We start from the raw sequence: 18,561 nt of genomic DNA on the forward strand, positions 1-18,561 counted from the left end.
AAAATCATGGGCATTAATATGAAGTTGGTCACCCCTTTGCTGCTATAACAGCCTCCACTCCTCTAGGAAGGCTGTCCACTAGATGTTGGAACATTGCTGTGGGGACTTGCTTCCATTTGGCCACAAAAGCATTAGTGAGGTTTGGCACTGATATTGGCCGATTAGGCCTGGCTCACAGTCGGCGTTCCAATTCATCCCAAAGGTGTTCGATGGGGTTGAGGTCAGGGCTCTGTGCAGGCCAGTCAAGTTCTTCCACACCGATCTCGGAAAACCATTTCTGCTTGGACATCGCTTTGTGCATGGGGGGCATTGTCATGCTGAAACAGAAAAGGGCCTTACCCAAACTGTTGCCACAAAGTTGGAAGCACAGAATCATCTAGAATGTTATTATATGCTGTAGCATTAAGTTTTCCCTTTACTGGAACTAAGGGGCCTAGTCCGAAAGATGAAAAACAGCCCCAGACCATTATTCCTCCTCCGCCAAACTTTACAGTTGGCACTATGCATTGGGGCAGGTAGCGTTCTCCTGGCATCCGCCAAACCCAGATTCATCCGTCGGACTGCCAGATGGTGAAGCGTGATTCATCACTCCAGAGAACGCAGAGAACGTTTCCACTGCTCCAGAGTCCAATGGTGGCGAGCTTTACACCACTCCAGCAGACCCTAGGCATTGCGCGTGGTAATCTTAGACTTGTCTTAGGCTGCTCTGCCATGGAAACCCATTTCATGAAGCTCCCGCTTCCAGAGGCAGTTTGGAACTTGGTAGTGTGTGTTAAAACTGAGGAAAGACAGCAGCCTGCGGCCCATTCTGTGAGCTTGTGTGGCCTACCACTTCGCGGCTGAGCCGTTGTTGCTCCTAGACGTTTCCACTTCACAATAACAGCACTTACAGTTGACCGGGGTAGCTCTAGTAGATCAGGAATTTTACGATCTGACTTGTTAGAAAGTTGGCATTCTATGACGGTGCCACATTGAAAGTCACTGAGCTCTTCAGTAAGGCCATTCTACTACCAATGTTTGTCTATGGAGATTGCATGGCTGTGTGCTCAATTTTATACACCTGTCAGCAACGGGTGTGGCTGAAATAGCCGAATCCACTAATTTGAAGGGATGTCAACATACTTTTGTACATATAGGGTATATGATGATGCATCTGAAGTCAGAACAGAGCCCTGAAGCAATTGTGTCTTGTGCGTCACATATGAGTCAAAGTTTACATGTCTCACCTTGAACCATGGATGACGGAGACCCTCTTCTGTATCAGGCCTCCTAAAGGGATGGCATGATTCCATTTTACATTTGATTTCTAGTGAGGGTGAAGAAGCCCACAAATGTATAAGAACTAAAGAAACGTGAATCTAGAAGGGACACATCCTATCTTGACAACTGCAACTCATATTGTCTTGAACATGTATTCATTCAAACGCATGATTTACCTGAAATTTGAACTAGCACATGGACATATCAAGTTTTGGCCTGAACATGTTAAAATCTATAGTTGCCACTCACAGTCTGTCTGCCACCAGCAGTTTGATGATGAATCCCTTGGCTTCTCGGCACAGGTCAGCGAACATACTCTCCTCAAAGGCCACATTGTAGTTCCTGATGTTGAGCACGGATCTGTGGTCATTCTCTCCAGCAAACGGAGACACTCCAGTCAGGCTGAAATGCAGAGACACCTGTGAACTTCTCTTCCTCTCACTAATTGTTCACTGATTTCTAGAGCCACGTTCCAATATTATTGCAGTTCGATGGCATGTTTGATAGGGTCTCTCTCATAGCAACACAAATAGGAATCAACAGCTACATATGTGGTGTTAATTTATCCATTGGCTTGTAAAGTGTGCATATGCATAAGTCCATGCTTAAATTGTAATTAATAATCTTACGGATCACACCAAATTTAAGACACATTTCACGTGTACCTACCACAGATATGTAATGACTCCAATCGGCCTGGAAGAAAAAGCAGAGAATTAGAGAGGATCCATTTGTAATATGTATCAAGTTTTTAACACTTTCATGGCCTTCAGCATTTTTACCAGATGTCAGTTGCCTTGGACACAGGAGTTTGGTTGACAATTTCTGGGGCAACAAATTCTGGTGTGCCATATTTGCAGTACTGAGCCTCATCGGGTGTGAGCTCTATGGCGTTTCCGAAATCACAGATGCGGATTTGATCACCATGGTGGTCTGCCATGAGGATGTTATCAGGCTATGGGGAAACCCAAAGATGAGGTCAGAGTTCAGAATAAAGATCATCATATTGACAAATTACTGCATTCAGGGGTACATATTCCTTGTCTAAACGCACACCTGCAATAGAAAAAAAACAGTACTAACCAGAATCCCTCTGGTGAGATATCTTTAAAACTCTCTTTTAAGTGAAGAGGTGTTTACCTTGATATCCAGATGGATGATATTTTGATGGTGAAGGTAGTCCACACCCTCCAGCAACTGTCTCATGCAGGAGCGGATCTGCAGGTATACCAAGTATAGGTACAGTCAGGTCCATAAATATTTGGACATTGACCAAGTTATTATTTTAGCTGTCTACCACAGCATATTGGAGTTGAAATTAAATAATGAATATGAGCAGAAAGTGCATACTTTCAGCTTTAATTTGAGGGCATTTACATCCAAATCGGATGAACAGTGTAGGAATTACAACACTTTTTTATAACTGATCCCCCCCCCTTTTTAAGGTACCTGTCACGCCCTGACCATAGAGATCCTTATTATTCTTTATGTTTGGTTAGGTCAGGGTGTGACTCGGGTGGGGAAGTCTATGTTTTTTGTTTCTTTGTTTTTGGGCCAGTGTGGTTCCCAATGAGAGGCAGCTGTCTATCGTTGTCTCTGATTGGGAATCATACTTAGGCAGCCTGTTTACCACCTGTGTTTGTGGGAGGTTGTTTTCTGTTTAGCACCTGAGCCTGATAGAACTGTTATCTTTTTTTTTTTTTTTTTTTCCACCGTTGGTTATTTTGTTTGAGTGTGATGTGAAATAAATCATCACGAACACTTACCACGCTGCGCCTTGGTCCACTTCTCCTTCTTACGACGAGCGTTACAGTACCAAAAGTAATTGTACAATTGGCTGCTCAGCTGTTCCATGGCTAGGTGTGTGTTATTCCCTCATTAGTTAATTTACAAGTAAGCAGATAAAAGGTCTAGAGTTGATTTCAAGTGTGGCATTTGCATTTGGAATCGGTTGCTGTTAACCCTCAATATGAAGTCCAAAGAGCTGTCACTGCAAGTGAAGCAAACCATCATTCCGCTGAAAAATCTAAATAAACCCATCAGAGAGATAGCAAAAACATTAGGTGTGGCCAAATCAACTATTTGGTACATTCCTAAAAAGAAAGAACACACTGGTGAGCTCAGGAACACCAAAAAGCCAGAAAGGCCACGGAAAACAACTGTGGTGGACGACAGAAGAACTCTGGTGAAGAAAAACCCATCCACAACAGTTGGCCAGATCAAGAACACCCTCCAGGCGGTAGGCGTCTCTGTGTCAAAGTCAACAATCAAGAGAATCATTCACCAGAATAAATATAAAGGGTTTACCACAAGATTTAAACCATTGATAAGCCTCAAAAACAGGAAGACCAGATTAGAGTTAGCCTAAAAACATCTTAGAAAGCCTGTAGAGTTCTGGAACAACATCCTATGGACAGATGAGACAAAGATCAACTTGTACTTGGAGGTATTGTTATGGCGTGGGCATGTATGGCTGCCAATGGAACTGGTTCCCTTATATTTATTGATGATGTGACTGCTGACAAAAACATCACGATGAATTCTGAAGTGTTAAGGGCTATATTATCTGCTCAGATTCAGCCAAATGCTTCAAAACTCATTGGACGGTGCTTCACAGTGCAAATGTACAATGACCCAAAGCATACTGCGAAAGCAACCCAATACTTTTTTAAGGCAAAGAAGTGGAATGTTCTGCAATGGCCAAGTCAGTCACCTGAACTGAATCCAATTGAGCATATATTTTACTTGTTGAAGGCAGAATGGCCCAAGAACAAGCAGGAACTGAAGACAGCTGCAGTAAAGGCCTGGCAGAGCATCACTAGGGAAGAAATCCAGGATCTGGTGATGTCTATGGGTTCCAGACTTCAGACAGTCATTGACTGCAAATATTTGCAAAAAAGTATTAAAACACACAATTTAATTTATTATTATGTTAGTTGTCCAATTACTTTAGAGACCCTAAAATTGGGGGGCTATGTATAAAAATGGTTGTAATTCCTACATGGTTCATACAATCATTTTGACAAAACCCTTAAATTAAAGATGGAAGTCCACACTTAAAACACATCTTGATTGTTTCCTTTCAAATCCATTGTGGTGGCGTACAGAGCCAAGATGATGCAAATTGTGTCACATTCCACTTATGGACCTGACTGTATTAGTCATTACTCTATGGCACATGTTATAAATATACTATGGGAGACACAAATTCTTATACAATAAGAGACACGGGGTGGTTTGGTCATATCAAGTTTTACCCAAGGTCACATTAGTCTTGTAAAAGTGTGTGGATTTACTTGGTTTTCTTTGTCTGCTTAGAGAATAATTCTAGGGGCCAGGTTGGTTGCTACAGGCAAGAGTTCAATGATCTTTCACTAGAGGTCACTGTTTCTCATGACCCCATAATGAAGTCCCTTAACGAAAAAAAAGAAATATTCTGGCAAACAGTTGTGTCAAATCTTTGGGCAATTTCCCGCAAGCTCATATTTTCGCAGGCAAATACATTTTGTGGCAAACTGTTGAGGCAAATATGTGGCGACTTGTGAAGTTCCCGGCAAAAAAATCTGGGAAACGTGTGGCAAACATTCTACTGTTTGCTGCATATTTGCTGCAAACTCATTATGAATATGCAATGTAATATAACTTTAAACTAACTTTTCACAGAGAAAACTAAACATATTAAATATTCAATGTATTCAATGTCTTATTAAGAGATAAAAAAATATCAGCATGCTAATGAAAAAAAAAGAGCAAAGACTGAATATTTCACAAATAGTTTTAATCTTCTTATGTAGCTACAACATTTATATGAGAGAAACGTGAAAACTACAGGGATGTTGACCATAGGATGTTTAAAAGGGCAACTACAGAATTTACTTGAGCCAAGCGATAACTGAGCAATGAGCCTTCAACCAATGGATGTTTAAAAGAGAATTAACAAAATTGAAATAATTTAAAATAACAAAACCAAAATCAAACTCAGTTCAGAACCATTGCCTTTTTGAGTGAACTTTGGAGCTGGCGGCCCTGTGGAAGTCCTTTGTCCAAAGCTTGTTGAATGCGTGCACTGAAACAATCAGAAAACACAAAACAAAAACAACATTAGGATACTGAAAGCAATCACTGAAAACATTTTCTGTTTTTAAATGGTAGGCTTTGGAAAAATGGGGTCAGCTGTTACAAAGTTGCCTTGATGTTGCTATGCTTCTCATTAAAACTGGCATTCTCTATATTTATCAGCAAGGAAACAATGTTTCTGCCTTGTATAAATGCTATATAAACAAGCAATTTAGCTAGAATAAACTGGAATTTAGGCCTTTTAAATCTACCAGAGTATAAAAGATTGGCACAATTGATTCAAACGAATCATCTAATTATGATATTCAATCTAGACCGTTGTCTACTATTTATCTCTTCTTCCTGACTCAGGTGTATAAGGATTGGGTGGAAGAAAAGCAACATAAAATTGAGTTGTGCATAATATGGCAATTTGTATTATTGTTCCAAAATGAAGTATTGTTAACTTACATCTCAAAGCCAGGCATGCAAGAAGCCTTGACCTGCTGCACATATATTTATCTGTCCCCAGTTTGATTGAAGGCCTCAATCTGTATTTTTGCCTTGTAACTGATTGCTTCTAGAAAGAAAGAGGTAACGGACAACACACGATCAAGATGAGCTAGCTACTTGTTTGAAGAAACGAAAGATCTAATTGTTACAAAGAATGAATGTATAGGCTACATTTATGAGAATAATACATGCATTTATCTTTGTGGGCTATACTCGGCCTTGTCTCAGGATGGTAAATTGGTGGATGAAGATATCCCTCTAGTGGTGTGGGGGCTGTGCTTTGGCAAAGTGGGTGGGGTTATATCCTGCCTGTTTGGCCCTGTCCGGGGTATCGTCGGATGGGGCCACAGTGTCTCCCGACCCCTCCTGTCTCAGCCTCCAGTATTTATGCTGCAGTAGTTTATGTGTCGGGGGGCTAGGGTCAGTCTGTTATATCTGGAGTATTTCTCCTGTCTTATCCGGTGTCCTGTGTGAATTTAAGTATGCTCTCTCTAATTCTCTCTCTCTCTCTCTCTCTCTCTCTCTCTCTCTCTCTCTCTCTCTCTCTCTCTCTCTCTCTCTCTCTCTCTCTCTCTCTCTCTCTCTCTCTCTCTCTCTCTCTCTCTCTCTCTCTCTCTCTCTCTCTCTCTCTCTCTCTCTCTCTCTCGGCGGACCATGCCTCAGGACTACCTGGCCTGATGACTGCTTGCTGTCCACGTGGCCGTGCTGCTGCTCCAGTTTCAACTGTTCTGCCTGCGGCTATGGAACCCTGACCTGTTCACCGGACGTGCTACCTGTCTCAGACCTGCTGTTTTCAACTCTCTAGAGACAGCAGGAGCGATAGAGATACTCTGAATGATCGGTTATGAAGAGCCAACTGACATTTACTCCTGAGGTGCTGACCTGTTGCACCCTCGACATCCATTGTGATTATTATTATTTGACCCTGCTGGTCATCTATGAACATTTGAACATCTTGGCCATGTTCTGTTATAATCTCCACCCGGCACAGCCAGAAGAGGACTGGCCACCCCTCATAGCCTGGTTCCTCTCTAGGTTTCTTCCTAGGTTCTGGCCTTTCTAGGGAGTTTTTCCTAGTCACCGTGCTTCTACACCTGCATTGCTTGCTGTTTGGGGTTTTAGGCTGGGTTTCTGTACAGCACTTTGAGATATCAGCTGATGTAAGAAGGGCTTTATGAATAAATGTGATTTACTTACCTTATCGAGCTTGAACACAATAGTGATTTATCACTCAATAAAGTGTCATGAGTACACCACAAACTTCTTTCCAGGGTGTTGATGCATCCTCTTCCCAATTCCGTGTCTTTCAACATCATGGGTAAGGGAAGGGTATCCATCTGCAAAAGTACATTTTTGCTTTGATGTCAAGTCAGCTCATGTTGTTGCAACCTTAGCTAGCTGTGTCAGCTAACAAAGACAGAAACTTATTCACCCAAAAATGGTGTTTAGGCAAATAATTAGTTAGCTAGCTAGTTATCACATCAATTGTGCAAAAGTATGATAGCTAACCTTAGATGACAGAGTGAAACTGATATAGCAACACAATGTGTTTCACTCTATTCCATAAAACATGACATTGCTAACAAGGCATCATTTTTTAACACCATTTTGAAGTTAACTAGGAAGTTTAATTAATAAGTTAGACACTTACCAGACAACTTTGGTAGGTAGCTAGCTGGAAAACTTGTTTTGCATTTTCTAAGTGATTTTTCTTCTCCCCAAGACTGGTTGTCAACAATTACTTGTCTTGGAACTCACGTGTACCCAGAAAAGGCTTCTGGTAAACTGTTTGCCACAGGTTTGCCACAGATTCAAATATAATTATGAGATCATTATTTACTATAATAAAATCTCTGGCAAACTTTTTGCCACTAGTGGCAATAAATATTATTGTTGCCCAAGGTTTGCCGCAGATTCACCATTAGTGACAAACATTTGCAAACTTCTGGCAACATTTTGTAGCACACTATTTACTTTTCAGCAAATTTTCCACAAACTTGCGGGAAGTGCCGCAACAATTTTTTTGTTGTTGTAAGGAGTGTCCTCCAAGCACACAGTAACCAACTCACATCTGACTCCATTACTGTAGATTTCTTTGTTAACCTCTCCAGCAACTCCTCATTGCATCTTGACACATTGATCAAGGAGAAATACATTTCTGACACTGAAAATACTTCATAATTATGGCATGAGATGAATGAGGGACAAAAATAGTCCAACATAGGAACTTTATGCTTATTACTGTCACCATGTGATTGTGTGTGTGTGTGTGTGTGTTGTGTGTGTGTGTGTGTGTGTGTGTGTGTGTGTGTGTGTGTGTGTGTGTGTGTGTGTGTGTGTGTGTGTGTGTGTGTGTGTGTGTGTGTGTGTGTGTGTGTGTGTGTGTGTGTGTGTGTGGCCGCGCGCGCCTTTGTGTGTGAATGCAAGTGCGTATGTGAATGCATGTGTCTACCATAAGAAAGACCATTATAGCTGCCAATTTCCCCAATTTTCAAGTGAAATGGTATACGTAATCTATGTGACAGGCACCAGTCAGTATGAACTCCCAAAAGGATACATCTCTGTGACAATGATGAATGCATTCTTCTTCTCAAAGGCATCATGGAAATACAGGACTCTCTCGTGGTCCAGCCCAGACAGTAGGTTCATCTCTCTCAGAGCAGAGGCCTTCCTCTTAGCTCGGGCAGAGATGAACTTGGAAGCATACTCCATTTTACCAACCTTCTGCGTCACTCGTTTCACATAGGAGAAAGCCCCTCTGAAAAAATAAATAAAACGATTGATTTGGAGGTAACACTTTACAATCACTTTCATGATTAAGCATTAACAAACAATTTCTAAACCTTGAATAAATACACATTTCATTTAGAACATTTATAAAGATATAGTCCTTACAATCCATTAAAACATTTGAATTTATGAATGTTTGTTGTTTCATGGTTCTACAATAAGAGTAGATAACATGAGACAGATCATGACAGTTTGATATGATGTTCTTTTGACTGCTGATTACAGGAAATTATCTAATAAGTCTGTTATTAGTGGGATTTGAAGTAACAAACCTCCCACTCTAAATCTTTGTCATACTTATTATTAGTGTGGCTTGTGAAAGTAGCCACACTTTTTAAATAATGTACCACTTATTTCTGACTTGTATTATTAATGTGGCTTGAAAAGCAAGAGTCCCCACTTTAAATCTTAGACATACTTCTTATTATTATTAATGTGGCTTGAAAAGCAAGAGTCCCCACTTTAAATCTTAGACATACTTCTTCTTATTATTATTAATGGGGCTTGCAAATCAAGAGTCCCCACTTTAAATCTTAGGCATGCTTCTTATTATTATTAATGGGGCTTGCAAAGCAAGAGTCCCCACTTTAAATATTAAACATAAATTAGTTATTATTATTAATGGGGCTTGCAAAGCAAGAGTTTCCACTTTAAATCTTAGACATAGTTCTTATTATTAATGGGACTTGTGAAGCAAGAGTCCCTACTTTATATCTTGGACATACGTATTTTTCTTCGTAATATTATTATTTGGAATGCTACTCCACTTAAAACATTTAAGCTAGAAACGGCGTTCAAACTTTAAAATGTGCAGACTGGTCTAGATTGAGGTCCTAAAATACAGATTTTGTATATATTTTATACTTTTTAAACTATTAAGCTTTCTTTCCTTTTTTGTGAATCTTCATTCACTTTCATGGCACTTTTTTCAACATTCTAAAAGACCCCATTGTGAAATCATCACTTCCACCATTCCATTCACTGTAAATGCAACAATGCAACTTTTGACACAAATCAGCTACTTTTATCACTTTGCAAACAATTAAGACAAAAAGTTAGAACGTATGAAATCTTCCTCTACTTCTCTGCTTTTCAAATCTGAATGCGGAAACAAAAATATTCTGATAAAAAGTTACAGCTATTTTAGTATCCGCATCAACAACATTTTCTAACTATTTATAAACAACTGACATTTTTACCATTTTCCCAACAAGTTAGACAAAAAGTTAGAGGGTACGATATCTTTGTCTACTTTTCTGCTATTCAAAACTATCTACTACAGATCTTACGATACAGCTGTTTTAGTAACTGAATTAACACATTTCCCCATTTTTTACCCAAACAACTGCCATTTTGTCAGGAGTGGTCTGTAGTTGTGATGTTGTGGTCTGTAATTGTGGTCAGTAGTTATGTGGTTGTAGTCAGTAATTGTGGTCAGTGGTTGTGGTCAGTAGTGGTGGTAGTTAGTTATGGTCAACACACAACTGACCACAACTACTGACCACAGCAACAGAACTACAGATTATAACTCATGACCACAACTACTGAACACAACTCCTGACCACAACTATTGATCACAATTACAGACCACAACCACACAACTACTGACCACAACCACACAACTACTGATCACAAAAATTACTGACCACAACCACAGAACTACTGACCACACAACTCCTCAGCACAACTACTGACCACAACTAATGACCACAACCACACAAGTACTGACCACAATTACTAACCACAACCACAACCACACAACTACTGGCCACGCAACTACTGAACACAACAACAGACCTTAACTCCTGACCACAACTACTGACCCCAACCACACAACTACTGTCCACAACTAGGGCTGTTGCGGTGACTGTATTACCGCCACACCGGCAGTCATGAGTCAAGACCGGAGTAAAATTTCATGTGACCATTGAGTCACGGTAATCTCCTTTTATGCATTCTGGTAGTACCTTAGTCGCTAATGACCATCAGGTCACTAATGGCCTGGTACTCAGTGCTCTATTGTCCTTTCAACCACTCAGACATCAATGCAAATGCAATCAAAAATCACATCAAACACTTATCATCAAAACAGTATTGCGCTTTTTGTTTCAAAGCCTAACACAACAAAATGGACAGTGCATTCTAAGGAGATGGTTCATTCAAAACACCCATACGGACATTAACTCTTACGACACGGATTGAGTTTGACAATAGCCAGTGAAAAATCAGAGCGCCATATTCAAAACCACAAATCAAATAATTTCTATTTCTCAAACATAGGACTATTTTACACCATTTTATACATACACTTCTGAATCGAACCACGTTATCCGATTTTAAAAAGGCTTTACAGCGAGAGCAAAACATTAGATTATGTTAGGAGAGTACATTGACACAAAAAACCACACAGCCATCCATTTTCCAAGCAACTAGCATGCATCACAAATACCCAAAACACAGCTAAATGCAGCACTAACCTTTGACAATCTTCATCAGATGACACTCCTAGGACATCATGTTACACAATACATGCATTTTTTTGTTCGATAAAGTTCATATTTATATATAAAAACAGCATTTTACATTGGCGCGTGACATTCAGAAAATATTTTCCCTCAAATACTGCCGGTGAACCAGCGCCACAATTTACAAAAATACTTGTCATAAACGTTGATAAAATATTAAACTGTCATTCAAAGAATTATAGATGAACATCTCCTTTATGCTAATGCTGTGAAAGATTTCAAAAAAGCTTCACGAGGAAAGCACTCTTTGCAATAATCTGAGTACTGAGCTCAGAAAAATACACTAGGCTATAGAGATAGCCGCCATCTTGGAGTCATCTAAAATCATCAATTGCATTAGAAATATTCCCTTACCTTTGATGATCTTCATCAGAAGGCACTTCCAGGAATCACAGGTCCACAACAAATGTTGTTTTGTTCGATAAAGTTCATAATTTATGTCCAAATAACTCCTTGTGGTTCGCGAATTCAGTTCAGCTACTCCAATGTCACGACGAAAAGTTTAAAAAAAGTTGGATTTACGTTCGTTCAAACATGTCAAACGTTGTAAAACATCAATCTTTAGAGCCTTCAGAACATGAGGATTCAGTAATATTTCAACTGGACGGTTCCTGTGTCTTGAAAAAGGTTTTGGAAAGGGAGGATCCACCCTAGTAAACGCGCCCCAATTAAGTGATGTCATTCCCTGCCTCACCAACTTCCCCACCATCTCATTCGGTCTCTGTTCATCGTAGACGCCTCAAACAACTTTGTAAAGACTGTTGACATCGAGTGGAAGCCTTAGGAAGTGCACAAATATTACTATGTCACTGTGTATTCAATAGGAAACGACTTGAAGAGAGCCCATGCATCCTGATTTCCACTTCCTGGTAGGATTTCTCTCAGGTTTTTGCTTGCCATATGAGTTCTGTTATACTCACAGACACCATTCAAACGGTTTTAGAAACTTCAGAGTGTTTTCTATCCAAATCTACTAATAATATGCATATCCTAGCTTCTGAGTTTGAGTAGGAGGCAGTTTAATATGGGCACATATTTTTTCCGAAATTGTCAATACTGCCCCCTATCCTTAAAGAGCTGTAAGAAGTTTAACACTTACGCATAAGCATAGGCCTATATACGAGTCCAAGCCTGAAAAAAAAAAACTGAATTCAAATAATGATTGTGCCGTTATACAATAGCCTACCATATATTATGCACAGCAGAAAAACATAAAACAAAACTGATTTAATATGTCTTTGATAAATAATTGGTCTAGCCTATACTTTTTAATTAAACAAATTCTAGTAATCGCCTTTGAGTGTGGACTGTATTATTATTCATACTGGATGAACTGGTTACATTATGCCATGCTTCAAACTTTCTATCGACGAGTCTGGCCCTGTTCCTGCACATTTGATAATGGGCCATTCTAAATCAAAACTAATTTTACACATTAGTAAAGACAAGATTAAATTGAGAATAGCCTGATGGGTGAAAATATAATCACTCAATGAGAGAACAGTTGTGCAGCCTGACGCAAGGAACAGAGAGCAAGCTTTTTCTGCGACTTTCTCAAATCATCAATGCAGCCCATATATGTTTTGATGTCTAAGTCATTCTAAGGTTTATATAATTCACAACTGACATTGCCAAATAACTCTTAATCTAGCATATAGGACCTGCTTCAAATGATCACTTTTACACTCAACATAGCCACAACATATGCGCACTCGCTCCGGAATGGGAAAAATATCCTTTCTATTTTATTCAGCTAAGTTCAATTATATTCTTCTTACTATGAAATCATATAATATAAAATAATGGAATGAGACTTACAAGCATATCTTGTCAGCTAAATGAACAAGCCTACATCCTATGGCATGGCGCATAGCCAGATAACATACAGTAGGCCAACACATATTCTGTTCTTCTGAAATACATTTTCTTCATATCATAATGTTTCTTTAGACCTGCCTAAAATAAAGAATGGATTTATTGTGATGGTGTATATTTAATTGATTTATTAGACTGTTTTAAATACTGAACAAAAATACAAGCGCAACAAGATTTTACTGAATTACAGATCATATAAGGAAATCAGCTAAATAAATTCATTAGGGCCTAATCTATGGATTGCACATGACTGGGAATACAGATATGCATCTGTTAGTCACATATACCTTTAAGAAAGGTAAGGGTGTGGATCTGAAAACCAGTCAGTATCTGGTGTCACCACTATTTGCCTCATGCAGCATATCTCCATTGCATAGAGTTGGTAAGGCTGTTGATTGTGGCCTGTGGAATGTCGTCCCACTCCTCTTCAATGGCTGTGTGAAGTTGCTGGATATTGGTGGGAACTGGAACACGCTGTCATACACGTCAATCCAGTGCATTCCAAACATGCTCTAAAATGACGTTACAGGAGGCTTATGGTAGAAAAATTAACATTAAAATCTTTGGCAATAGCTCTGGTGGACATTCCTGCAGTCAGCATGCCAATGGCACACTCACTCAAAACTTGAGACATCACTGCACATTTTAGAGTGGCCTTTTATTGTCCCCAGCACAAGGTGCACATGTGTAATGATCATGCTGTTCAATTAGCTTATTGATATGCCACACCTGTCAGGTGGATTGATTATCTTGGGAAAGTAGAAATGCTCACCAAAAGGGATGTAAACAAATTTGTGGCAAAACTTTTAGAGAAATCAACTTATGGAACATTTCTGGGATCTTTTATTTCAGCTCATGAAACATGGGACCAACACTTTACATGTTGCGTTCATGTTTTTGTTCAGTGTAGATGTTCCAAAGCCATGCATCAGCGGCTTGTATGCAGCTTGTTTGTGTGGAGGCCTGGAGATGCAAAACGTGTTTATGTTAATTAACGGTCAGTTACCATGAGACGGTAACAAAGTGTCATGACTGCCACAACCCTAATCACAACCACACAACTACTGACCACAACTAATGACCACAACCACACAACTACTGACCACAATTACTGACCACAACCACACAACTACTGACCACAATTACTGACCACAACTACTGACCACAATTACTAACCGTCATTACTCTACACAAGATTAAAACAATCATGAATGAGCATCACTGAGTTAATATGAAAGAGAAAAACTATTGGACAAATGCAAGATGTTTTAAGGGAAAGTTTATTTTTCAAACAAATCAAACAGTGTAACAAGTTAGGCAGTTTAATGTTTCTTGTGTCTTACTTCAATCAGAGTATACACAAACATTTTGTCTTTGTCATCTTCATTGCATTATGAGGGCACTTGTTTGTCATGACATCAGCTTGAGTAAAACATTTTTTATTTCTTCCACTACCACAAAAATACTTTTAAAGAGTTAAACCAAGCCCCAGAACTTTACTTGTAAAGTTACCATTTAGTTATTGTGGGGCTTGTGTCACAAAAGCCACCACTTAAATCTTCATCATACTTATTATTATTTAAGCACAGTTTAAGCTATAAACGCCATTCAAACTTTAAAACGTGTAGACTGGTTTGAGTTGCTTGTATTCAACTTTTTTTTGTGCATGTATTTTACCCCCTTTTTCTCCCCAATTCCGATCTTGTCTCATCGCTGCAACTCCCCAACAGGCTCGGGAGGCGAAGATCGAGTCAAGCGTCCTCCAAAACATGACCCGTCAAACGGTGTTTAACCTGTTATGGCTAGGGGGCAGTATTTTCACAGCCGGATAAAAAACATACCCGATTTAATCGGATTATTACTCCTGCCCAGAAACTAGAATATGCATATAATTATTAGCTTTGGATAGAAAACACTCCAAAGTTTCTAAAACTGTTTGAATGGTGTCTGTGAGTATAACAGAACTCATTTGGCAGGCCAAAACCTGAGAAGATTCCATGCAGGAAGTGCCCTGTCTGACAATTTATTGTCCTTCTGTTGCATCTCTATGGAAAATACAGCATCTGTGCTGTAACGTGACACTTTCTAAGGCTTCCATTGGCTCTCTAAAGCCGCCAGAAAGTGGAATGGGGTGTCTGCTGTCTCTGGGCAAAGTACAGCAACTCTGTTTGTGAGTGGTCAGCCTGGGGACAGTGAGACTGAGATGCGCGTTTACAAGACTTCTCCATGTTTTTCTTTCTCTCTCTGAATGAATACAACGTTGCCCGGTTGGAATATTATCGCTATTTTACGAGAGAAGTAGGAATAAAAATTGATTTTAAACAGCGTTTGACATGCTTCTAAGTATGGTAATGGAATATTTTGAAATTCTTTGTCACGAAATGCGCTCGTGCATTACCCTTCGGATAGTGACCTGAACGCACGAACAAAACGGCGGTATTTGGACATAACTATGGATTATTTGGAACCAAAACAACATTTGTTGTTGAAGTAGAAGTCCTGAGAGTGCATTCTGACGAAGAACAGCAAAGGTAATCCAATTTTTCTAATAGTAATTCTGAGTTTAGGTTGTCCCAAACTTGGTGGGTGTCAAATTAGCTAGCCGTGATGGCCGAGCTATGTACTCAGAATATTGCAAAATGTGCTTTCGCCGAAAAGCTATTTTAAAATCTGACACCGCGATTGCATAAAGGAGTTCTGTATCTATAATTCTTAAAATAATTTTTATGTATTTTGTCAACGTTTATTGTGAGTAATTTAGTAAATTCACCGGAAGTTTTCGGTGGGTATGCTAGTTCTGAACATCACATGCTAATGTAAAAAGCTGTTTTTTGATATAAATGTGAACTTGAATGAACAAAACATGCATGTATTGTATAACATAATGTCCTAGGAGTGTCATCTGATGAAGATCATCAAAGGTTAGGGCTGCATTTAGGTATTTGTGAAGCATGCTAGTTGCTTGGAAATGGCTGTGTGGTTTTTTGTGTCTATGTACTCTCCTAACATAATCTAATGTTTTGCTTTCGCTGTAAAGCCTTTTGGAAATCGGACAACGTGGTTCGATTCACAAGAAGTGTATCTATAAAATGGTGTAAAATAGTTGAGAACTTTGAATTATGACATTTTTTGGTTTTAGATTTGGCGCTCTGATTTGTCACTGGCTGTTGGATAGTGTGGGACGATTTCGTCCCAGCTCCCCTAGAGAGGTTAACTACAGCTCAGCGTTCAACACCATAGTACCCTCAAAGCTCATCACTAAGCTAAGGACCCTGGGACTAAACACCTCCCTCTGCAACTGGATCCTGGACTTTCCTACAGACTGCCCCCAGGTGGTAAAGGTAGGTAACAACACATCAGCCACGCTTATCTTCAACACGGGGGCCCCTCAGGGGTGCGTGCTAAATACCCTCCTGTACTCCCTGTTCACTCATGACTGCATGGCCAGGCACGACTCCAACACCATCATTAAGTTTGCCGATGACACAACAGTAGGCCTGATCACCGACAATGATGAGACAGCCTACAGGGAGGAGGTCAGAGACCTGGCCGTGTGGTGCCAGGATAACATCCTCTCACTCAATGTGATCAAGACAAAGGAGATGATTGTGGACTACAGGAAAAGGAGGACCGAGTACGCCTGTATTCTCATCTATGGGGCTGTCGTGGAGCAGGTTGAGAGCTTCAAGTTCCTCGGTGTCCACATCACCAACAAACTATCATGGTCCAAACACACCAAGACAGTCATGAAGAGGGCACGACAAAGCCTATTCCCCCTCAAGAGAATGGAAAGATTTGGCATGGGTCCTCAGATCCTCAAGTAGTTCTACAACTGCACCATTGAGTGCATCCTGACTGGTTGCATCACTGCCTGGTATGGCAACTGCTCGGTCTAGGACCGCAAGGCACTACAGAGGGTAGTGCGTTCAGCCCAGTACATCACTGGGGCCAAGCTTCCTGCCATCCAGGACCTCTATACCAGGCGGTGTCAGAGGAAGGCCATAAAAATTGTCAAAGACTCCAGCCACCCTATTCATAGACTATTCTCTCTGCTACCGCACGGCAAGCGGTACCGGAGCGCCAAGTCTCGGTCCAAAAGGCTTCTTAACAGCTTCTACCCCCAAGCCATAAGACTCCTGAACATCTAATCAAATGGCTACCCAGACTATTTGCATTGCCCCCCCACTTTTACGCTGCTGCTACTCTCTGTTTATTATCTATGCATAATCTCTTTAACACTACCTACATGTACATACTACCTCAATTACCTCTACTAACTGGTGCCCCCACACAATGATTGACTCTGTACCGGTACCCCCTGTATATAGCCTCACTACTGTTAGTTTACTGCTGCTCTTTAATTATTTGTTAGTTTTATTTCCAATTTTTTTACCTAACACTTATTTTTCTTACAACTGCATTGCTGGTTAAGGGCTTGTAAGTAATCATTTCACTGTGAAGTCTACACCTGTTGTATTCTGCACAAGTGACAAATACAATTTGATTTGAATACAATGCTCTGTAGGACGTTGGTACCCAGCCACCCGCTAATGCGTCTCTCTCTCTCCTCACTGAATGAATGACAAATGGATGAATGGGCAATAATTGCACACGTTACTTCACAATTTAATTTAAATCCAGGCTGTATCACATCCGGCCATGATTGGGAATGCCATAGGGCGACGCATAATTGTCCCAGCATCGTCTGCGTTTGGCCAGGGAAGGCCGTCATTGTAAATAAGAATTTGTTCTTAACTGACTTGCCTAGTTGAATAAAGGTTAAATAAAAATACATTAAATTAGGCCTGAATGATAAGGAGTGTGAAGTGGTTTATTTAATTTAGAAAGACAATAGTGTAATGATGAATTTGTGTTATGCCTATTTTTCAGCTTTAGCACTCATGTTTATAGCAAATAATTTGAATGCGTGACTTGCGGGTTTATTAATTAAGTTTATTTTTACAAAGTAAAATATAAAATAATGGGACTGTTTTATTTACTATATGTAACGACGCGCTGAAAGTCGGGAAGCAAGTTCAGAGAGTGAAGACATTTAATAAATAAAAGAACAAAACAAGAAACACGAACAGTGCACCGACACAGAACAGGAACAATGACGACTGGGGAAGAAACCAAAGAGAGTGACATATATAGGGCAGGTAATCAAGGAGGTGATGGCGTCCAGGTGAGTGTCATTATGTGCCTAACGATGTTGACAGGTGTGTGCCCTAACGAGCAGCCTGGTGACCTAAAGGCCGGAGAGGGAGCACAAGTGACACTATAACTCTAACACTATAAATTTTTCAACCACTTGTGGAGTGGTTGAAAAATGAGTTTTAATGACTCCAACCTAAGTGTATGTAAACTTCTGACTTCAACTGTATCTCTGTCAGTCTCCTCTCCCCTGGTGAGCTGTACATCTGTCACTGCATTTTAAAATGGGTTCACATCGCCATCCAATAGGCCAGGCCCGCCTTTGTGTTAATTTATTAGTTTGCATAATAAGCCGGGTGCCATTAGCACTACATGATTGCACTCTTGT

General features: G+C 40.0%; 1 protein-coding gene across 1 annotated transcript in view; it reads right to left on the reverse strand.

Annotated features, from left to right (window-relative positions):
• Positions 1-18,561, reverse strand: part of LOC106581680 (striated muscle preferentially expressed protein kinase) — a 171,851-nt gene that overhangs the window by 15,261 nt on the left and 138,029 nt on the right. Inside the window, exons 21-27 of the mRNA XM_082967289.1 lie at positions 8,387-8,587; positions 7,899-7,956; positions 2,401-2,478; positions 2,043-2,215; positions 1,930-1,956; positions 1,510-1,662; positions 1,227-1,269 (exon numbers count right to left, since the gene is read on the reverse strand). Of these exons, the coding sequence (XP_082823415.1) occupies positions 1,227-1,269; positions 1,510-1,662; positions 1,930-1,956; positions 2,043-2,215; positions 2,401-2,478; positions 7,899-7,956; positions 8,387-8,587 (733 nt within the window). The remainder of the gene's footprint in view (positions 1-1,226; positions 1,270-1,509; positions 1,663-1,929; positions 1,957-2,042; positions 2,216-2,400; positions 2,479-7,898; positions 7,957-8,386; positions 8,588-18,561) is intronic.

Source organism: Salmo salar, chromosome 21 (assembly GCF_965601325.2).
Source record: "Salmo salar chromosome 21, fSalSal1, whole genome shotgun sequence".
Classification (NCBI taxonomy): domain Eukaryota; kingdom Metazoa; phylum Chordata; class Actinopteri; order Salmoniformes; family Salmonidae; genus Salmo; species Salmo salar.